At 40.5% G+C, this 24,607-nt stretch overlaps 1 protein-coding gene across 1 annotated transcript in view; it reads right to left on the bottom strand.

Moving 5' to 3' along the window:
* SRD5A2 (steroid 5 alpha-reductase 2) overlaps window positions 1–24,341 on the bottom strand; it is a gene marked incomplete at its 5' end in the record, with an annotated part of 53,803 nt that extends 29,462 nt beyond the window's left edge. Inside the window, one exon of the mRNA XM_082852081.1 lies at window positions 24,061–24,341. Coding sequence (XP_082708207.1) covers window positions 24,061–24,341 — 281 coding nt within the window. The remainder of the gene's footprint in view (window positions 1–24,060) is intronic.
* Between the last annotated feature and the right edge of the window lie 266 nt (window positions 24,342–24,607).

Consider the following 24,607-nt stretch of genomic DNA (forward strand, 5'->3'; position numbering starts at 1 on the left):
GCCTGCCGATGCAGGGGATGCGGGTTCGTGCCCGGTCTGGGAAGATCCCACATGCCGCGGAGCGGCTGGGCCTGTGAGCCATGGCCACTGAGCCTGTGCGTCCGGAGCCTGTGCTCCGCAACAAGAGAGGCCACAACAGTGAGAGGCCTGAGTAATGCAAAAAAAAAAAAAAAAAAAAATTATTATTATTATTTTTTTAACTATCACAATGACCTTGGCAACTTAACTCCTCTGAACCTCAGTTTTCCATTGGTAAAAGGAGGAGAATAATAACCAACCTCAGAAGGTTGTTGAAAGAATTAAATGACATTATTAATGTAACTGGCACATATTAAAACTTAATGACTAAGTGTTTCTTTCCCCAACCAAGGAAATATATCATTAGAGTTTCTCTGTATAAAGCCGAGGGTCAGCCTAAGACCAATGGTGAAAATGGTCTTTGTGCCCTAGTCTTTGGGTCTGCTCAGATCATATCCCCTGTGGGGCTCTCTCCCACTGCTTCCCTCTTTGCCCTAGGTTCTCAGGATCCCAGACATGCCTGACACAGACATGAATGACCGTTCCCCAAAATGTTTATTTTTCCTGGAAATTTCCCAGTCTTCAAATCTTTTCTTTCCAGTTCCTTTATTGAAACCTACCATTCTTTTGTCCTAATCCCTCAGGATGCTCTACTTCCTATTATCTTCTAAGCAACACCTAAAACCTATGGGCAATAATCTCTCAGAAGTGGAGTTAGCACCTGCTATAAGCACATTTGTAACTGATCTTTGGTGACTAGGAAAGAGACCTAAGTATCCTTCTCAAAAACTTACACCAGGGCTTCGCTGGTGGCGCAGTGGTTAAGAATCTGCCTCCCAATGCAGGGGACATGGGTTCGAGCCCTGGTCCGGGAAGATCCCACATGCCGCGGAGCAACTAAGCCCCCGCACCACAACTACTGAGCCTGCACTCTAGAGCCTGTGAGCCACAACTACTGAAGCCCGCGCACCTGGAGCCCATGCTCTGCAACGAGAAGCCAGCACAATGAGAAGCTCGCTCGCCACAACAAAGAGTAGCCCCCGCTCACTGCAACTAGAAAAAGTCCGCGCACAACAACGAAGACCCACGCAGCCAAAAATAAATAAATAAAATAAATTAATTTTAAAAAAAACCTCTTACGCCAAAATAGAAGATTGAAGATAAATATTGTTTATCCTCTGAAAGAAAGTTGAGCCTGTCCCTCATTCATGCTTTGCATAAATACTTTAATCAAATAGTAATCAGATGGCACTCACCCTACCTAACATCAGTTCCAGTGTGAAAATGAGAATTGTGATTATGGAGAAGAGAGTCATTTCACAACTAGAGACACTTGGGGAAAGGAGAACACTACACAGAGTTTTTCCTTGTGGAGGTTCCCTGTGGCTTTGGGTATCGCCAGGGAACATGAAGGCCCTGCCTGAGTGAAAGGAGAAACAGTGAGAGAAGAATCCTAAAATAGATGAGGAAGGAAGAGAAAACATTTTTCTCCAGGTCTTAATTGTTGCCTTGCATGTGGCAATAAAAATCATCTCACAAGGTGACTTTCTCTGGTTCATCCCCTCCAAGACGGCAGATAAAGAGTAGTCAGTGATGCAAGATTTCCTGTTACCTCTCCTTGGGGTTTTTTTTGCATTTTTTACCTGGCTCCCTGGAGACACATTGCTTTAAACCAAAGAAAACACTTGAGTGGTAGGAATTTCAGACATGTTTCAGGGCCACAGAAAAGAGTTGTAGGGGCAGATGGTTTTTTGGTACCGATCAGATTGTGTTCAGGTAGGCTTATTCTGTTTATGCACCCTGCTGTCCTGATAAGAAGGCATCTATCCTGAGTGTGTGTGTGTGTGCGTGTACGTGTGCGTGTGCGTGTGCGTGTGTGTGTGTGTGTTACTACTACTGGGCCAGTGAAGAATATGAAACTCACAGAGGTATGGTAATTTTCCTAGGGCCACACAGCTACAAAGGGGCAGCAGAGATGAGATTTAAATGAGGGTCTCCTGTTTCAAAACAACTCACTCATTTCCAGTTGGAAAGGAAAATTCACATCAAAACATACAATTGGAAAAAAAAAATCTCACATGCCCTTCAAAAGAATCCATGTTTGGTTTTCAGTCATTTTAGTCTAAGGATCTTGTTGCATCTCTGGTAGTCATTTGTTGTATTTGCCACCCAGCATTCATTCTTCCTTTTTATGGTAACTACCCTGGTTCTCCACTCCCTTTCCATCTTAGCCCATGAGAGGGTTCATCCTCAGTCAATCAGAACAGTGACAGCCCTATTACACTGGTTGTTTCAGAGATGGGCACATGACCCAACAAACCCCTTATGTTTTTTTCTAGAACTGTTTTTTCCCACATGCCTTGGATCTGAGAGTACATATACTCTTAGATGTTACAGTTGTCTTGCCACCACCAAAGGACAGCCTTTCTGAAAACAGAGCCAGTAAAAGAAGTAGAGCCAAGAGTTGGAGAGAGAAACCAGGTCTTGATGGTATCTTTGGAACCACTACATCAATCTGGACCTTAAGTTAGAATTTTCCAGTCATGAGAGTTAATAAATTCAGGTTTTACTTAAACCTACTTGAATTTTCTGTCACTTGGAACTGAAAGAGTCCTTATTAATGCATCACCACACTGTTCTCTTTTGAAATAAGCATCAAACTTTTCCAAGTTTGAAACCGGACTTGGTGAAGGTTTTGAGTTGCATTTAATCATAAAACAGAGTTTCCCCAAAATTATTTTCTTGGAGCAGAACTCACCAAGAGGTCTTTCCTTGTTGGAGCCTCTATGTATGCCAAAGGGCATTAGGCCAACCCGTCCTCTGAGCCCTTGGCCCACTTCCCCAAGTCCTTCCCAAGAAATAACAAACAGTGACAATGAACAGTCATTTGTCTATATACTCAGATGATACCTGTCATTGTAAGTAATGGTTTTGGACATATTAGAAAGCGGGAAGTGCAGGCCAAATGCAAAGGTGACTAAATACAGAATGAGTCAGTGGTGCATCCCATCCAAGTTTATGTTTTACTATGGACCTTGTGTTGTGGTTTGAATGGTGGCCCCCAAAATATGTTTATGCCCTAATCCCCAGAACTTGTGAATACTACTTCATTATAACAAAAGAGCGAATATTCTTACATGGCAAAAGATGAGTTTAAATGAAGGATCTTGAGAAGATGGTATTATCCTGGATAATCTGGATAGACCCTAAATGCAATCACATGTATCCTTATACAAGAAAGGAGCAGAAGAAAAGAAAGATACACAGAGAAAAAGGCAATGTGAAGACAGAGCATAGAGATGTAACCACAAGCCAAGGAATGCAGACAGCTACCAGAAGCTGGATGAGGCAAGGAACAGATCTTCCTTTAGAGCTTCCACAGGGACCCCTGCTGGCACCTTCTGGCCTCCAGAATGACAACAGAAAAAATTTCAGACTTCTGGTCTCCAGCATGATGAGAGAAAAAATTTCTGTAGTTTTAAGCCACCCCATTTGTGGTAATTTATTATAGCAGCTACAGGGAACTAATACACCTTGTTAGAGTAATATTAGGTCATTGAAATTAATTTCAGTTCAGACATCCGGTAAGGGAACTGCCAGCAAAGGACCACATACAGCTAATATTTATACGTTGCTTACTATGCTCCAGGTAATGTTCTAAGTACTTTGCACACATTAACTCATTTAATCTTTATAGTAACCCTAGGAGATAGGTAATATTGTTATTATCTCCATTATACAGATAAGGAAACTGAGGCACAGTGAGATTAAATTAGCCCAAGTTGACACAGCTATGAAATGTCACAGCTGGGATCCAAGTCCAGGTGGAGCTGTTTCCAGAGTTTATGTGCTCTTGAGCACTTTGCTCTATTGCAGTCACTGTGTGAAAAACATCAGTTTCATGAGCATTTGTTTACATCAGAGGTTCTCACCTCTGGTTCCATATTCAAATCACCTAAGGGGCTTTAGGAACACTAAAGGGGAAGAGGCACACTGAGGACAAATTAATCAGAATCTTAGGCATAGGATCCTGAGCATCAGTAGCACTTACGAGTCCCCCCAGATGACTCTAATGTGCAGACAGGGTTAAAAACCACTAACAGCATAAACTTCAATGGCAAATTTAACTTTTTCAAATTGGAAGTGACCAGATGGTTTGGTTTCTCCAAAGACTATGTACACACAGAGAAATTAGACTGCCAAATCTAGTTTTTTTTAAGGGACTCAATTCAATAAAACTATATTTCTTTTTCCTGCAATAGAGTGGTTGATCATTTTCTACTAAGGGTGATACCATGGGAAAAATTCAATACAAAGTTTTCCCCAAAGCTCCTAAGACTTCTTCTTATCTTGCTCTGATGCCCTGGAAGTGAGGACAGACAGGCCCCATTGTCAACCCCTTGCAGACGTCATCCGGTGTGAACCACCTGGTGGTCATGATCCAGTAGATATATTAAAATTATTGAGATGATTAGCTCATGAAGATCTAAAATACAGTACACCATTTTTAACTTTCCTGTATTATTTCTTAATCTTTGTGTCCTGGTAGTATTGGGAGACCCTGGGACTGCTCACTCACTCAATTTTCCTCTTTCTTCCCACCTCTGCATCAAAGCAGAATTCAGTCTGAACATCCAATGAATTACTAAGGTTTTAAGAAACTTTGAGGATCTTCTGAATGATGGAAAGAGTAATCATCGAGGCTACAACCTCCTACAAGAGACAGGCTACAGACCACTGACCCTATTTATTTGTTTGTTTGCTTGCTTCCTTATTTATTTATACCCTAGAAGATCAAAATCTTAGTGTACAAATAGAACCAGATCAATCTCTCGGCCTGAGTAACTAATCAATTAATTTGAATAACTAGTTTACCTTTTCTTTTTCTTTAAGTTGATTGCTTTGGTGTGGGTTTTGGCATGGTGTAGACACATCTCCTCAGCCACTCATGCTAACTGGTCATGACCAAGTTAATAAATTATAAATTGTGACATGGGGTGGTCTTCAGCTTGAAGTACCAAGTTCAGCAAGGCTACTAAGGTAAGATAAGGACAAGACACATTCACTGTTGGACATAAATACATAATTTCTCTAAGCTGTAATTTTGTCTCCTTTATTTTTCATTATTTGCAAAAATGATGCTGTGGTTTTCTAATTCTAGTTGTTTGGCTTTATACTGCAGCCTAGCTTTAGAGGGATCCTGATGTCATTTGGAATGGGCCAGGAATAGAACCCATTCCCACCAGCCAGACTGAAAAACTCACAATACATGGGACATTGGGCAGAGTACTCAGAAAGGCCTTAGCTCAGAGGAGGGGATTAATTAGCCCTTCCACTAGCACTCTTCTAGAACCACCTAATAAACCACATTAAGACCTGAAAGGGCCAAATTACTTCCAAGTAATTTAACTGCACCCCGGAACAAAGCTCAAGAATATTTATAGGAATACAAAAATATCCAACAGCCAGCAAGGTACAATGTCTGACCATCCAATCAAAGATTACCAGGCAGGGCTTCCCTGGTGGCGCAGTGGTTGAGAGTCTGCCTGCTGATGCAGGGGACACGGGTTCATGCCCCAGTCCGGGAAGATCCCACATGCCGCGGAGCGGCTGGGCCCGTGAGCCATGGCCGCTGAGCCTGCGCGTCCGGAGCCTGTGCTCCGCAATGGGAGAGGCCACAACGGTGAGAGGCCCGCATACAGCAAAAAAAATAAAAGCAGCCAGAGATCAAAGACATATGTACAGAGGAACAAAGATAAGGAAAACGACAGGTTTCTTTTTGGAAACAATGCAAGCTAGATAACAGTGGAGCAACACCTTTAAAGTACTGAAAGAAAATAACTGTCAATCTAAATGCTATGTCTAGAATTATATACCTTCAGAAACAAAGGAGACATAAAGACATTTTCAGATATTCAAAATACGAAAAAACTGTTCTAACAAAATTAATTTCTTCAGACAGAAGAAAGAATAATATCAGATAGAAGTATAGATCAACCTCCAAAAGTAAAGAGCATCAGAAATGGCAAATACATGGGCAAATACATGTTTTTTATTATTTGAATCTCTATAAAAGATAATTGTTTAAACAAAAATAACAGCAATAGGTTGAAGCTTCTTATGGCATGTGTATAAGTAAAACAAATAACAACAATAGCATAAAGGTCAAGAGGGAAGAAAGGGAAGTATATTATTTCACATTCCTACAGTACACATGAAGTGGTATGACATCACTTGAAAATAAATAGTGATAAATTTAAGATACGTGCTTTAAAGCTTTAATCAAACTAACAAAAGAAAGAGTTATAGCTAATAATCCAACAAAAGCTATAAAATGGAATAAAATAACACTCAATTCAAAAGATGGAAGATAAAGGGAAAATGAACGCAAGTAACAGAGAGACAAAAAGACACAAATAGCAATGTGATAGATTTAAACCAAACTACATAAATAATCCCATTAGCTATAAACATTCTAAAAGTCCCAATTAAAAAGCAGAGATTGTCAGTATTGCGCAAAAAGCAAGACTTGACCATATACTGCCTTCAAGAAACATACAGTGAATTTAAACACAGAGACAGATTCAAAGTAAAATGTTGAAAAAATATGCCATGCCAACCCTCAGAAAAAGAAAACCATAGTGACTACATTAATATTAGATAAAAGTAGATTTCAGAGCAAAGAATATTATCAGGAATAAGGGTAATGATAATGAAGTAGTGATAATAAAGGAATAATGATAAAAAGGATCAATTCATCAAGGACATAGCAATCCCAAATGCTCATGCATCTAATAACAGAGCTTCAAAATACATGAAAAACACCTGATAGAACTTTGAGGAGAAACAGGGAAGTCCTATTTTAATCAGACATAAATCAATACTCCTCTCTCAGTACTTAGAGAAAAAGTAGACAGAAAATCAGCAGGATATAGAAGATCTGAAAAGCACTTTCAATCAAATTAACCTATGGACATTTTTAGAAGACTCCTCCTTACAGCAGAATACCTATTCTTTTCAAGTTTAAAGAGCACATTTACCAAGACAGACCAAATTCTGGGCCATAAAACAAGTTTTAATTCAACAAGTAAAAGGCTTTAAGTCATATAAAGTATGTTCTCTGTCCATGATGAAATTATATTAGAAATTGATAACAGAATATATCTGGAAAATCCCTAACATTTGGAAACTAAATAGTACCGTTCCAAATAACCCATGGATCAGAGAAGAAATCAAAAGAGAAATATCAGTATTTTGAAATGAATTAGGACAAAAACAACATATTAGAATTTGTGAGGTGCCAAAAGCAGTATTTTGTGATTTTCATAGCAATATATGCCAAATCAGAAACAGGAGGTCTTAATGCATAACCTCAGCTTCTGCCTTAAAAAGCTAGAAAAAGGAGAGCAAATTAAACCCAAAGTAAGAAGAAGGAAGGAAATAATAAAGATCAAATCAGAAAACAAACAGGAAACATAAAAATCAATAGAGAAACTCAACGAAACCAAAATCTGGTTCCTTGAAAATATCAATAAAGTTGATAAAACTCTAGCTAGACAGAGTAGGGGAAAAAGTGAGAAGCCATACATTACCATTATCAAGAATCAGATAGGTGACATCCCCATGTATTCTATACATATTAAAAGGATATCTGTGTATTGACACTTTACCAGGTAACATCTGCCTTTTAAGGGATCTTCAACATCCTAACTCAAAGGATCAATATGAAAGATGACAATTTCAGAAGTTAGTGATATCACAGTGGCTTAGTGGGAGAGATCTTATACATTAATGGTGACTTTTCCCTCAAGGCAGTGCTTATTTGTACAAATGTCTTGATCTCTATTGGCATTTAATTGCATGCTCAGTTTGCGAGGTAATTCTTAAAATCTTGTAATGTCAGTATTATTTCTTCTATTAGGTATAGTGGGAGTTATGCCATTAAACACTTTGAAAATATTACATAAAAATCTAGAAACCAGGGATTTCCCTGGTGGCACAGTGGTTAAGAATCCGCCTGCCAATGCAGGGGACATGGGTTCGAGCCCTGGTCCGGGAAGATCCTACATGCTGCAGAGCAACTAAGCCCGTGCACCACAACTACTGAGCCTGCGCTCTAGAACCCATGAGCTGCAACAACTGAAGCCCGCATGCCTAGAGCCCGTGCTCTGCAACAAGAGAAGCCACTGCAATGAGAAGCAAGTGTACCACAGCGAAGAGTAGCCCCCGCTTGCTGCAATAAGAAAAAGCTCGCTCGCAGCAATGAAGACCCAACACAGACAAAAATAAATTTAAAACTTTATTTTAAAAAATCTATAAACCAAAAGTATCAGCTATTCACATCGCTTTATATTCTAATCATTATCTATATTAATTCATATGGGTTGATGTGGACTTATTGAGAGCATACTCATTGTGTGCTATTTTTTCACTAAATAACTTTATATTATTTCCATCACAGATATAGATCCAAGAAGATAATATTTTTTTTTTTTTTTTTTTTTTTTTTTTTTTTGCGGTACGCGGGCCTCTCACTGTTGTGGCCTCTCCCGTTGCGGAGCACAGGCTCCGGACGCGCAGGCTCAGCGGCCATGGCTCACAGGCCCAGCTGCTCCGCGGCATGTGGGATCTTCCCGGATCGGAGCACGAACCCGTGTCCCCTGCATCGGCAGGCGGACTCTCAACCACTGCGCCACCAGGGAAGCCCTATTTTTGAATTATATGTAATATTCAATCATACTGATTACAATCAGCCCTTAACAGTAGAGCATTTAAGTAACTTCCAGTGTTCTACAGTTGTGAATAGTAACACTATAACTTTGTGTAAATTGATTTCTTTCTTTTGGACTATTGCCCTTGAGTATTCTACCTAAGTGAAATTCCTGGGGGAAAAAAAGTGAACTGCTTTTCAGCTGTTGTTAAACATTGCCAGATTAGCTTCACAGAAAGTTTGAACAATTCTCAGTGACACAGGGCCACACATACAACGATTTTTTCAAAGGCCTACCTATAGTTTTTTTTTTTAATCTTTACTGAGGTATAATTAACAATCAACTGCATGTATTTAAAGTATACAATTTGATAAATTTTAAAACCATCATGATATCAAAATAACATATCCACCTCTACCAAAATTTTGCTCATACTCTTCGTGATCTCATCCTTCTGTCTCTCCCTTTGTCCCCAGGAAACCCCTGATGTACTTCATGTACCATAGGTTAGTTTGAATTCCATAGAATTTTATACAAATGGAGTCATAAAGCATGTACTGGGCTTCCCTGGTGGCGCAGTGGTTAAGAATCCGCCTGTCAATGCAGGGGACACTGGTTCGAGCCCTGGTCCAGGAAGATCCCAAATACCGCAGAGAAACTAAGCCCATGTGCTGCAACTACTGAGCCTGTGCTCTAGAGCCCACAAGCCACAACAAAGGAGGCTGCGTGCCACAACTACTGAAGCCCACACACCTAGAGCCCATGCTCTGCAACGAGAAGCCACCACAATGAGAAGCCCACACACTGCAACAAAGAGTAGCCCCTGCTTGCCCCAACTAGAGAAAGCCTGTGCGCAGCAATGAAGATACAATGCAGCCAAAAATAAATAAATTTATTAAAAAAAAAAAACGCATGCACTATTTTTTTTGCTTGGCTTCTTTACGCAGAATAATTATTTTGACTTTCATCTTAGTGTAGTTCACATCAATAGTTCACTCATTTTTATTGCTGAGTAGTATTCTATTATATGGTTACACTACAATTTGTTTACTCATTCACTTTTTGACGGACATTTGGGTTGTTTCTGGTTTTTGGCTGCTACAAATAAACCTGCTAAAAACATCTGTATAGAAGTCTTTGTGTCGACATGTGCTTTTTTTTTTTGCGGTACGCGGGCCTCTCACTGTTGTGGCCTCTCCCGTTGCGGAGCACAGGCTCCGGACACACAGGCTCAGAGGCCATGGCTCACGGGCCTAGCCGCTCCGCGGCATGTGGGGTCTTTCCGGACCGGGGCACGAACCCATGTCCCCTGCATCGGCAGCCGGACTCTCAACCACTGCGCCACCAGGGAAGCCCCAGACATGTGCTTTTATTTTGCTTGGAAAAGAGCTAGCAATGGAATGGGTAGGTCACATGGTATGTTTATGTTTAACTTTTTAAGAGACTTCAAAATGTTTTCCAAAGTGGTAGTCATTTTACATTCCAATCAACAATGTATAAGAATTCTAGTCTTCCACATCCTCAGTAGCACTTGGTATGTTCAGTCTTTTTATTCTAGCCATTCTAATGGAGGCATAGTAGTATCCCACTGTGGTTTAATTAGCATTTCCCTAATGACTAATGATGTTGAGCATCTTTCCCTGTTTTTATTTGCCATTCATATGTTTTCTTTAGCAAAGTATCTGTTCATATCATGAGGTGCAGGAGCAATTTCATTAGAGAAAGAAAAGTATTTTCAACAAATGGTACTGGAACAATTGGCTATCTATAGGCAAAAGAAAGAACTTTGATTCATATTTCTAACCCCATATAAGAATTAACTCAAAATAGATAATAGACATAAATGTAAAACCTAAAATAATAAAACTTTTATAAGAAAACGTAAGGAAAAAATCCATGTGACTTTAGACTAGGCAAAGATTTCTTAGATTTAATTGCATGAAAACAAATAGAAAAATTGGACTTCATCAAAATTAAAAACCTCTGCTTTTCAAAAGATATGGTTAAAAGAATGAAAAAGACAAGCCACACAGAGTAGGAGAAATTATTTGCAAAGTATATATCTGGTAAAGAATTTGTATCTAGAATATATAAAGAACTTTCAAAACTTAATAATAAGAAAACAAAGGACCCAAAACACTAGTATTTAGATTTGTTTATCAGATAGTAACTTTGGGTAAGTAAAGAACATTCACTGGGAGACTGAAGTGAGACCAAGTACTGCTGTTGAAAGAGGACAGATAGAGGCAGAAGAGAAAAACAGAGACTGTACACAGAAAGGGAGTTGCGGGTTTTTCATGGTCAAATAGAAAAAATATCAAAAGCAAATTGCCTTATTTTCTTCACAGTAACTTTTAGGATCAGCCTTGACAACATGAAGCAAGTAAATGGAAGAATTTTGAAAATGGCCCAGACCTGATTTAAGGCTTGGATAGTAGGATCAGATATTATGGCATAGATACAAAAGATATTTGGTATTGTGGGAAGCAGCCGCATAGCACAGGGAGATCAGCTCCGTGCTTTGTGACCATCTAGAAGCGTGGGATAGGGAGGGTGGGAGGGAGACACAAGAGGGAGGAGATATGGGGATATATGTATATGTATAGCTGATTCACTTTCTTATAAAGCAGAAACTAACACACCATTGTAAAGCAATTATACTCCAATAAAGATGTTAAAAGAAACAAAAGATATTTGGTATTAAAAAGGTATTCTAAGACGGAGTACATATGGCGCACAGGGCAATTTTAAGTCATAGGTCACCAAACAGACCCCTTTTCCCGACTGAACATCTCATTCCCACCCACATAGACCATCTTTAGAGGACCAGTTAAGTGCTTAGTCATCACTCCCACCAATTACTGCAATCAGACAGAGTGCAGTTATTTGTGAAATTGCATTAATAACAGCGATCGTCTCAAGGATAACATGAGATAACTGATATAAAACACGTAACATAATTCCTGGAACACCTGGAGCTCAATAAATATTGGTTTCTCCTTCCCATATCCCCCCTTCCATAACCAAATGGAAGGCAAATTGCATTGTTGGCCCTGGTTCAGAGGGTTTTAAAATTTAGAGCTCCTATGATGAGTCTCCTTAAAGGCTGCTGGGTTGAGCCCAGCAACTTTTTAAACATCTTGAGTCCAGCCTTTAATGTCTTCATTGCCATATGTGGTAAGGAGTCAAAAAGCAGAAAGGGAAGTGCCCCAGGTTCCAGAACCAAGTTGCCAGGCTCTGGCAAAAATCAACATGTAGACAACTTTCATATCCTATCTTGTAACAGAAAACATTAATATTCTCCCTCCTGCTGGCCGAGGACCTTTCATCTGAGTATACCTCCTTGCCTTTCCACTCTCCCTCAATCATTGCTCCTCAGGAAAGGAGGAGTAAATTACCCAATTGGTAAATTTGAAAGCAGGACCTCTCAAGGGGTGTGTGCAGCTCAGCCCTTCTTCCGTTCTGCTATCTTTCCAAAACAGGCACCACTGGGTAAGGCCCGTAGTATTCAGCCATCGTTGTCACTGAGTTTTTCTGAGGGACAGTGTTAGGATCCAAAAGGGAAGCCATGTTGCCCCAAACCAGCTTTACCACTAATAAGGGTAGTAATTTGTCTCTAGTTGCCTAATTCCTGGATCTGTCTCTCAGGTGATTATGAACTTGGGTGGGGGAAGAAGGGTGCCATTTATTGGGTTCCCTCAAAACCCACCCACCCATCTGCCCACTCTTCCATGCACACTCAAACACAGACAGGCACCAGAGACCTCAGTATGTTCAGTGGCATGACCATGGTCCCCCTTGTGGACCATGGCCCACATGTCCCTCAATTTGCATTTTCCCACCTGTCCTGAGCTTCTCACACTGACATTACCACCACCAAACTTTCACACCAGAAAGAGTGTCAGACACACTATGATGCGTTTTCCTGCCTTTCTCCTGGAGGGCAAGCACTAGCTTTGTGTTTCTTTTGTGTGCTCCCCTAGGACCCAGCACAGTTCTGAGCATGTGGAACTCTGATAAAGAATTAGGACACCTAAGTTCAAGCCCCACTCTGCCCCTTCCTCACCATGTAACTTCATACACATCACTTAACCAGCTTGGATCACTGTTTCCTTATCTTGTTTGTTAAGTGACATTAAATTAGATTTAAAATGAGCAATAAGTTGGACCTTTCTTCAGTGTGGTAAAAGTGGTCAAGATCTCTAAATCTTGTTTACATTTTTGGCAAACATAGCTGTATATGTTTCAGATGTGCTTATGATGTCATCCCATTTAGAATGCAAACTCCAAGAGTCCTACTATTTCCCACAAAGGATCAAATAAATGACTTGCAACCCAGGAATTCACAGAAAATCAGATTTACTACCAAATTCCTATTTAAATGTAGCAGAAATTTTCTAGATTATGCCCAGTACTTTACTATAGGATTTAACAAAATTTTATAATAGAACTACCAGAGCACTGAATGTAAAGCTATGCCACACATGGTTTTCTTAAGCAGAGGCTAGCAAACTATGACCCACAGGCCAAATACAGCCCAATACCTGTTTTTGTAAATAAAGTTTTATTGGAACATTACCTCACTCATTTGTCTACATAATTGTCTGTGCTGTTTTCATGCTACAAGAGCAGAGCTGAGTAGTTGTGACAGAGACTGTATTACTACAAAGCCTAAAACAGCTACTATCTGGCTTTTCTACAGAAAAAGTTTGCTGACCCCCATTTTAATTGATCCAAATTATGCCTCATGAATGTCCTTAACACATGAATAAGTGACCACAAGAATTCAGTTTATTCTGCCTGGGACTTCCTTCTCAGTGTGTAAGAGGAGAGATTTTTCTAGGTGGTTTCCAATGTCCGTATTAATCATCCTCCTGATTCTCAGCCAATGAATAATTTCCTTCATGAGGTTTCATTACTTCTGAATATTTGACACATCTGCAGGTCTTATAAGATTGGAGAAGCATTGACACGGCACATGATGAGACTCAAGTTCCAGTGCCCTCTTTGCCCCTAATTGTCTTAACTTTGTGGTGCTCTGCTTCTATAAAATGAGGAGGCTAGACAGATGTGACGTTTCCTTAAAATAGAGAATTATGATCCAGTGTGGGAAGTGCCTCATGGAAGGCCACACTGGCTGCTATGAAAACCACACCTTGACTTACAAAAGGAGAAAGGACACAGAGAAGCCTTCTTGGAGGAAGTGATGCCCGATCTGAGTCTTGAAGGGTGGGGAAGAATTCATGGTGCTGGAGAATGAACTGAGCAATCGAGCAAAAAGGCCTCTTATTGAGAGATTCGTTCAAGATGGCAGAGTAGAAGGACGTAGGTGCACTCCCTCTTGGGAGAGCACTGGAATCACAACTAACTTCTGAGCAATCATCGACACGAAGACACTGGACTCACCAAAAAAGACACCCCACATCCAAAGACAAAGGAGAAGCCACAATGAGACGGTAGGAGGGGCGCAATCACAACAAAATCAAATCCCATAATGGCTGGGTGGGTGACTCACAAACTGGAGAACACTTATACCACAGAAGTCCACCCACTGGAGTGAAGGTTCTGAGCCCCACATCAGGCGTTCCAACCTGGGGGTCCAGCAACAGGAGGAGGAATTCCTAGAGAATCAGACTTTGAAGGCTAGTGGGATTTGATTGCAGGACTTTGACAGGACTGGGGGAAACAGAGACTGCACTCTTGGAGGGCACACACAAAGTAGTGTGCGCATCAGAACCCAGGGGAAGGAGCAGTGACCCCATAGGAGATTGAACCAGACCTACCTGCGAGTGTTGCAGGGTCTCCTGCAGAGGCAGGGGGTGGCTGTGGCTCACCCTGGGGACAAGGACACTGGCAGCAGAAGTTCTGGGAAGTACTCCTTGGTGTGAGCCCTCCCAGAGTCTGCCATTAGCCCCCCCAAAGAGCCCAGGTAAGCTCCAGTGTTGGGTTGCCTCAGGCCAAACAACCAACAGGGAGGGAACCCACCCCACCCAACAGCAGTCAAGCAGATTAAAGTTTTCCTGAGCTCTGCCCACCAGAGCAACACCCAGCTCTACCTACCATCAGTCCCTCCCATCAGGAAACCTGCACAAGCCTCTTAGATAGCCTCATCCACTAGAGGACAGACAGCAGAAGCAAGAACTACAATCCTGCAGCCTGTGGAACAAAAACCACATTCACAGAAAGATACACAAGATGAAAAGGCAGAGGGCTACATACCACATGAAGGAACAAGATAAAACCCCAGAAAAACAACTAAATGAAGTAGAGATAGACAACCTTCCAGAAAAAGAATTCAGAATAATGATAGTGAAGATGATCCAGGACCTCGGAAAAACAACAGAGGCAAAGATGGAGAAGATGCAAGAAATGTTTAACAAAGACCTAGAAGAATTAAAGAACAAACAAACAGAGATGAACAATACAATAACTGAAATGAAAACTACACTAGAAGGAATCAATAGCAGAATAACTGAGGCAGAAGAAAGGAAAAGTGACCTGGAAGACAGAATGGTGGAATTCACTGCTGCAGAACAGAATAACGAAAAAAGAATGAAAAGAAGTGAAGACAGCCTAAGAGACCTCTGGGACAACATTAAATGCAAAAACATTCACATTATAGGGGTCCTGGAAGGAGAAGAGAGAGACAAAGGACCCGAGAAAAAATTTGAAGAGATTATAGTCGAAAACTTCCCTAACATGGGAAAGGAAATAGCCACCCAAGTCCAGGAAGCGCAGTGAGTCCCATACAGGATAAACCCAAGGAGAAACACACCAAGACACATAGTAATCAATTTGGCAAAAATTAAAGACAAAGAAAAATTATTGAAAGCAGCAAGGGAAAAATGACAAATAACATACAAGGGAACTCCCATAAGGTTAACAGCTGATTTCTCAGCAGAAACTCTACAAGCCAGAAGGGAGCGGCATGATACACTTAAAGTGATGAAAGGGAAGAACCTATAACCAAGAATACTCTACCCAGCAAGGATCTCATTCAGATTCGATGGAGAAATCAAAAGCTTTACAGACAAGCAAAAGCTAAGAGAAATCAGCACCACCAAACCAGCTCTACAACAAATGCTAAAGGAACTTCTCTAAGTGGGAAACACAAGGGAAGAAAAGGACCTACAAAAACAAACCCAAAACAATTAAGAAAATGGTCATAGGAACATACATATTGATAATTACCTTAAACGTGAATGGAAAAATGCTCCAACCAAATGACCCAGGCTGGCTGAATGGATACAAAAACAAGACCCATATATATGCTGTCTACAAGAGACCCACTTCAGACCTAGGGACACATACAGACTGAAAGCGAGGGGATGGAAAAAGATATTCCATGCAAATGGAAATCAAAAGAAAGCTGGAGTAGCAATACTCATATCAGATAAAATAGACTTTAAAATAAAGAATGTTACAAGAGACAAGGAAGGACACTACATAATGATCAAGGGATCAATCCAAGAAGAAGGTTTAACAATTATAAACATATGTGCACCCAACATAGGAGCACATCAATACATAAGGCAACTGCTAACAGCTGTAAAAGAAGTAATCGACAGTAACACAATAATAGTGGGGGACTTTAACACCTCACTTACACCAATGGACAGATGATCCAAAATGAAAATAAATAAGGAAACAGAAGCTTTAAATGACACAATAGACCAGATAGATTTAATATTTATAGGACATTCCATCCAAAAACAGCAGATTACACTTTCTTCTCAAGTGTGCATGGAACATTCTCCAGGATTGATCACATCTTGGTTCACAAATCAAGCCTCAGTAACTTGAAGAAAATTGAAATCATATCAGGCATCTTTTCTGACCACAACACTATGAGATTAGAATGAATTACAGGGGAAAAAAACATAAAAAACAAAAACACATGGAGGCTAAACACTATGTTACTAAATAATCAAGAGATCACTACAGAAATCAAAGAGGAAATCAAAAAATACCTAGAGACAAATGACAATGAATACACGACAATCCAAAACCTATGGGATGCAGCAAAAGCAGTTCTAAAGGGAAGTTTATAGCTCTACAAGCCTACCTCAAGAAACAAGAAAAATATCAAATAAATAATCTAACCTTACACCTAAAGGAATTAGAGAAAGAAGAACAAAGAAAACCCAAAGTTAGCAGAAGGAAAGAAATCATAAAGATCAGAGCAGAAATAAATGAAATAGAAACAAAGAGAACAATAGCAAAGATCAATAAAACTAAAACTGGTTCATTGAGAAGATAAACAAAATTGATAAACCATTAGCCAGATTCATCAAGAAAAAGAGGGAGAGGACACAAATCAATAAAATTAGAAATGAAAAAGGAGAATTACAACAGACACCACAGAAATACAAAGCATCCTAAGAGACTACTACAAGCAACTCTATGCAAATAAAATGGACAACCTGGAAGAAATGGACAAAGTCTTAGAAAGGTATAAACTTCCAAGACTGAACCAGGAAGAAATACAAATTATGAACAGACCAATCACGAGTAATGAAATTCAAACTGTGATTAAAAATCTTCCAAAAAACAAAAGTCCATGACCAGATGGCTTCACAGGTGAATTCTATCAAACATTTAGAGAAGAGCTAACACCCATCCTTCTCTAACTCTTCCAAAAAATTGCAGAGGAAGGAACACTCCCAAACCCATTGTACAAGGCCACCATTACCCTGATACCAAAACCAGACAAAGATACTACCAAAAAAGAAAATTACAAACCAATATCACTGAGTGATGAATATAGATGCAAAAATCATCAACGAAATACTAGCAAACAGAATCCAACAACACATTCAAAGGATCATACACCACGATTAAGTGGGTTTTATCCCAGGGATGCAAGGATTCTTCAATATACTCAATCAATCAATGTGATACACCATATTAACAAATTGAAGAATAAAAACCACATGATCAACTCAATAAATGCAGAAAAAGCTTTTGACAAAATTCAACACCCATTTATGATAAAAACTCTCCAGAGAGTGGGGACAGAAGGAACCTACCTCAACATATTAAAGGCCATATACGACAAACCCACAACAAACATTATTCTCAATGGTGAAAAACTGAAAGCATTTCCTCTAAGATCAGGAACAAGACAAGGATGTGCACTCTTGCCACTATTATTCAACATAGTTTTGGAAGTCCTAGCCACGGCAATCAGAGAAGAAAAAGAAATAAATTAATACAAATTGGAAAAGAAGTAAAACTGTTACTGTTTGCAGATGACATGATACTATACATAGAGAATCCTAACCATGCTACCAGAAAACTACTAGAGCTAATCAATGAATTTGGTAAAGTTGCAGGATACAAAATTAATGCACAGAAATCCCTTGCATTCCTATATACTAATAATGAAAAATCTGAAAGAGACACTAAGGAAACACTCCCATTTACCATTGCAACAAACAGAGTAAAATACCTAGGAACAAACCTACCTAGGGAGACAGAATACCTGTATACAGAAAACTATAAGACACTGTTGAAATAAATTAAAGATGATAGAAACAGATGGAGAGATATACCATGTTCTTGGATGGGAAGAATCAATATTGTGAAACTGACTATACTATCCAAAGGAATCTACAGATTCAATGCAATCCCTATCAAATTACCAAAGGCATATTTTACAGAACTAGAACAAGAAAATCTTAAAATTTGTATGTAGACACAAAAGACCCCAAATAGCCAATGCAGTCTTGAGGGAAAAAAATGGAGCTGGAGGAATCAGACTATAGCCTGACTTCAGACTATACTACAAAGCTACAGTAATCAAGACAATATGGTACACAACACAAAAAACAGAAATACAGATCAATAGAACAGGATAGAAAGCCCAGAGATAAACCCACACACCTATGGTCAACTAATCTATGACAAAGGAGGCAAGGATATACAATGGACAAAAGACAGTCTGTTCAATAAGTGGTGCAGGGAAAACTGGACAGCTACATATAAAAGAATGAAGTTAGAACACTCCCTAACACCATACACAAAAATAAACTCAAAATGGATTAGAGACCTAAATGTAAGACCAGACACTATAAAACTCTTTAGAGGAAAATATAGGAAGAACACTCTTTGACATAAATTACAGCAAGATCTTTTTTGATCTGCCTCCTAGAGTAATGGAAATAAAAACAAAAATAAACAAATGGGACCTAATGAAACTTAAATCTTTTATAAAGCAAAGGAAACTACAAACAAGATGAAACGACAACCCTCAGAATGGGAGAAAATATTTGCAAGTGAATCATCAGACAAAGGATTAATCTCCAAAATATATAAATAGCTCATGCAGCTCAATATTAAGAAAACAAACAACCCAATCAAAAAATGGGCAGAAGACCTAAATAGACATTTCTCCAAAGAAGATATACAGATGGGCAAGAAGCACATGAAAAGTTGCTCAACATCACTAATTATTAGAGAAATGCAAATCAAAACTACGAGTTTTCACCTCACACCAGTTAGAATGGGCGTCATCAGAAAATTTACAGACAACAAATGCTGGAGAGGGTGTGGAGAAAAGGGAACTCTCTTGTACTGTTGGCAGGCATGTAAATTGATACAGCCAGTATGTAGAACAGTATGGATGTTTCTTAAATGACTAAAAATAGAAGTACCATATCACCCAGCAAACCCACTACTGGACATATACTCAAGAGAAAACCATAATTCAAAAAGACACATGCACACCAATATTCACTGCAGAACCATGTACAATAGCCAGGTCATGGAAGCAACCTAAATGCCCATCAACGGACAAATGGATAAAGAAGATGTGGGGGCTTCCCTGGTGGCGCAGTGGTTGAGAGTCCACCTGCCGATGCAGGGGACACGGGTTCATGCCCCGGTCTGGGAAGATCCCACATGCCGCAGAGCGGCTAGGCCTGTGAGCCATGGCCGCTGAGCCTGTGTGTCCAGAGCCTGTGCTCCACAACAGTGAGAGGCCCGTGTACCGCAAAAAAAAAAAAAAAAAAAAAAAAAAAGATGTGGTACATATATACAATGGAATATTACTAAGCCATAAAAAGGAACGAAATTGGCTCATTTTGTAGAGACGTGGATGGATCTAGAGACTGTCATACAGAGTGAAGTACGTCAGAAAGAGAAAAACAAATATCGTATATTAACGCATATATGTGAAACCTAGAAAAATGGTACAGACGAACCTGTTTCCAGGGCAGAAATAGAGACACAGATGTAGAGAACAAACGTATGGACACAAAGGGGGAAAAGTGGTGGGGGGGCGGGGTGTGGTGTGATGAACTGGGAGATTGCGATTGACATATATACACTGATATGTATAAAATAGATCACTAATAATAACCTGCTGTATAAAAAAAATAAAATAAAATTCAAAGAAAGAAAAAAAGGCCTCCCATTTAATCCATCATTTTATTAGGCTGAATAGAAAATGTCATTATTTTCAGCATCTAAACCCCAGGAATGTTCTTTCCAAATTCAAAGAGACTCTAATGTGTGCATTGCCCTCTGCTTCTGCATGTGCATCAAGGAAGGTCACACTGCCAGCAACTTTTTACAGAATAGTCACCTTTATTTGAAAACAGTTTTCTTTTTCATCTAAATACTAAGGTCACACCCAAGTCTTGAAAAAACATAAGCTCCCACAGGCATAGGTGTTGTGATGACCATTGCGTGAGACACCAAGGCATCTTGAGAAAATGATGAATCAGAGAGTGGGGGGAAAGGATCATTCCAGGCCGTAGTCAAGGTCAACAAGAGGTGAGATAACTCTGACTTCAAACAACTCTAGATGTGGGATTAGGCAACATGCTTACACAGCAGTCATTTTCATGTAGCTAAACCAACCAAATATCCACAACAATAGATTCTGAAGGGAAGAGAATGATCTGAGTTGACCTAGCCATGCAATCTCAGCAACGATTCCTAAGTAATTGCTAGCCCTCCCACAATTCTGACTGCCTGTACTGTTGTCAGAAGTAGAGTTCATTCATGCATTCAACAAATTTTAGTGAGTACCAAATATATACTGGCACTTTTCTATACACTGAGGACACAGCCATGAACAAATGAGATAAAAATCCTTGCCCTTGTGGGACTCACATTCTAGCATGTCACCCTTGTATGGAGAAAAGTGCAAAGAGTTTCACCTTCTATCCAATGGGACATATTGCTTTTCTGAATAGCCCCCAAGGGACATTTTGCAAAAGAGTCTAAGCCACAGCTGAGCCAGCTTTCTCCTGAACCCCTGTTCCTTCATCGTATACTCTGTGTCATAGCTACGCACAGCACAGGGTAAAGCCAAGGCAGCCTGGAGCTTTTTCCTTAATGTGCCCTCACTATCAAGCCTAATGACTCCTAAAACCTCAAGGCAAAAATGCTCATAACTTTGAACCACTTCTGGGAATCCTGGCTAAGAGAATAGTGATGACTTCTGAAAAAAATTTAGGTGCAAAAATGTACATCATAACCTTATTTAGCCAAAATAAAAAGACAAGTTAAATGTCCAATTTAATATAAATTATATTTTTAAAATATTAAAATTATCAAAAAGCTATAGATTAATGGATAAATTATTGTTTTTAGATGAAATAACAAGCAGCCACTAAGATGATATTTACTAAGATTCTATGATAATGTGGAAAAATATTTATTATAGACAGTAATCAAGCAGAATTAAAACCTACATATATTCAATATAGCAAGCATGTATAAAAATTGACCAAGAAAAATTAGAACCTTGATGGAGGGAGACGCAAGAGGGAAGAGATATGGGAACATATGTATATGTATAACTGATTCACTTTGTTATAAAGCAGAAACTAACACACCATTGTAAAGCAATTATACCCCAATAAAGATAAAAAAAAAAGAACCTTGATGGAAATGTTCCAAAACATTAACAATTAATGTACTTAAGTGTTGAAATTATGGGAATTTTTCTACTTTTGTACTTTTCATTTTTTCTTTAGTAAACATTATTTTTATAATTAAAAAATAATTTTAAGCCTAAATATAGTTTTTAAAAGGCAAGAACAAGGCAGCAAGAACAAATATAAAACAGTTTATCATGGTAGCTAAGAGCCTAAGATCTGGATTCAGATTCCCTGGATCTGAACCCTGGCTCCCTGGTTACTTTGTGACCTTGGGCAAGTTATTTAAGCTTTTCTCACCCCAGTTTCCCACCTGCAAAATGGGGGTGATAATAGTGCTTCCTCAGTGGGCTGGTATGAGGATTAGTAGATAACTCACATAGTGTTTAGCACAGAGCGTAACCCCTTGTAAGCACTCAAAATGATAATAGATTCAACAGTCCAGTGGCCACAAAGAAAGTTCACACAAAGGGAATGATAGACAAACATCACATCTTCATTCCTTAGGGACAACTCACTCACCCTGAGTTGTGTTTTCTGTGGGGAATTTTCCCTCAGGCAGAATCAATCCCCAAATCCTCTAAATTTTACATTTTAAATTTTCCCCTGAAGAAGGTGAACAGTATGTTGATATTCATTTTATGAGTAATTACTTCCTTGGTTTTTTAAATGTACTTGTCATAATTTACTAAGGCAAAGTACCTTTTGGCTTTAAAAACAAGTCTAAAACTTATGTTAATAGGAGTGTCAGAAAGCACTAATCAATACTGTAAGATGAAATGAACTCATAAAAATATTGTTTATGGTGCTAATAGACAGTAGTTTTAGAAGTTAAAAGTAATTGCCTGATAAAATCACATTTTTCTGTCAAATGTCTTTTCCAAAAACAGTGAAATCAAAAGCTGGTCTCTTATCTCCTACACCCAACATCCTTCTTTCTGTGCAAATTAAACCACCTAAATCTGGATAAAATGAAATGGTTAGTAAATAGCTCCAGAAAGGACACCCATTTATGAAATGGTTGCTTGGCAATAATTATTAAAAGAGTGAGAATCCAGTTAAAATTGCATAAATATTAAATCTTGACCAATAAAAAAGATCCAGAAGATAAGAAGGGATTATATGGAAAGAGAGGTTAAAACTTGTTTCTCTACACTTCCTTTTCCCAAAATGAGGCATCACTTTTCCCTTATGATCCTTATGAGAGAGGATCATGCCTTTCAGCTTCCAGAGGAATTCTTTACCCTAATTTCTAATCTAGATTTCCTTGATTATTTTTACCCCATAAATTCTCTACGCAAAATAAGGCTGTGCCTCTGTTCCAGTTCTTGATTTGGTTTGGCAACTTTTCTCTGTCCATGGATCCTGTTTTCTCCTTGCAGAGTATCGGCCTGCTTAACATGGTGGGAAAGTCTTAAACCATGGAGTTTCACAGGCTTAGATTTGAATTTGGCTGGGCACTAGCTGTATCATCTTCATTCAGTCACTTAACCTTACACAGCCTCAGTTCCTTTGTCTATAAAGTGGGCACAGTAAATACATATCTCACAAGGTTACTATGGGGCTACATGGGACGACAGACGGTAAATGACTAGGCATGGTAGGCAACTGAATCTTAAGCTCTTCTCTTCTCCTAGGAGTCTCTTTTGAACATCTATTCTCCGAATCTTGAAAGCCCTTGGTTTCTTTCCTGTCTTTCCTTGTCAGAGCAGAAGGTAAAGTTCTCCTGAATTTGGGATTTTTAATTCAGAACATTTGAGCTCTAAGTTAACTTCAACCCATCCACACTTTAGTGCCAGTGGAATTTGCAACGAGTTGGTGGTGAGTGCGGTCCCTTTTCGGTGGTTCCTGAGAAGTGGGACTCTGCTCAGGTCAGTGGGTTCCCATCACGTTCTCTTTCTCACCGTTAAGTCCAGGGTCTGGGTCTGCCCATCTCCCTGCGGAGATACGTTGATCCAGTCCTCTGAGCCGAGTTTCCTTCGGGAGATGCCAATACTTAGACTCCCTCAAGATCTCAGAACCAGCCCGCCCCCACCCTGCAAAGGAAAGGTGAAGGAAGAACGAGAAGGGGTGGTGGGCAAGACGCCACAGGTGACGCGGGACGGCGCGGAGTTGGAGAGGTAACTGTCTGAGCCAAGAGCTCTGCCCAGCTTGAGCTTTCCAGCTTGCCTCCCGCCCCGCTCCACCGCTTTCCCCGGAGCAGGCCAAGGATTCGAAGCGGACCCGAGACGCGCGCGGGGCCGTGGAGAGTGAAGGCGGCGTCTGCCCGCGATCGCTCCTCCACTAGCCCGCGTCTGGCCCGCAGCCCCGGCCCGGCCAGGTGCTCCCCTCGCGCGGCACTCCGCGTTCCTTGCAGCGGCTCGCGCCGCGCTGCGCTCCTGGACGCCGGGAGCCTGGCTGTGCGCTGCGCTCCGCACCCTCAAGGGAAAACGCTATGCTACCTGTGGAAGTAATGTGCGCAGAAGAGGCCCAGAAGCACAGTCGCAGGCTGGTCGAAGAGAGAGCGGGGCTGCCCGGCGAGGATCCCCGCGGGCACCGCGAAGGAGGGCAGCTCCTGCAGGAACCAGGCGGCGCGGGCGGACAGGCGGGTAGCCACGGGCATTCGGCTCTCCGTGTACTTCCCGTAGCCGGCGGGCTCCGCGAGGCACAGAACCAGTGCCCCCAGGACAGCCAAAGTGGCGCTGCCTGCCAGCACCGGACTCTCCTGGCAGCGAACGGACATTGCGCCCTGTTCCCCGCTGGTGGCCGCTGCCAGCGCAGAAGAGAGCGCGGCCCTCGCCGCCCCTTTATGGAGAGCTAGACGCCACCCCGTGTCCGCCCCTTCGGCCTTGGCTCCCGCCCCTCTATCCTACCTCCCATCTCAGAGCGGCCAGCCCTGGCTAGGCTCAGCAGCGATGCCCCTTTCGCAGGGCTGGCACTTCGGAAAGCAGCCAGGCGGAGAGTGGATGAAGGCTTTCGTGGAGCCAACTTAGTGTCCTGCGCCCTTCC

This window comes from Leucopleurus acutus (genome assembly GCF_964270905.1).
Source record: "Leucopleurus acutus genome assembly, chromosome: 12".
In the NCBI taxonomy this organism is placed as follows: Eukaryota; Metazoa; Chordata; class Mammalia; order Artiodactyla; family Delphinidae; genus Leucopleurus; species Leucopleurus acutus.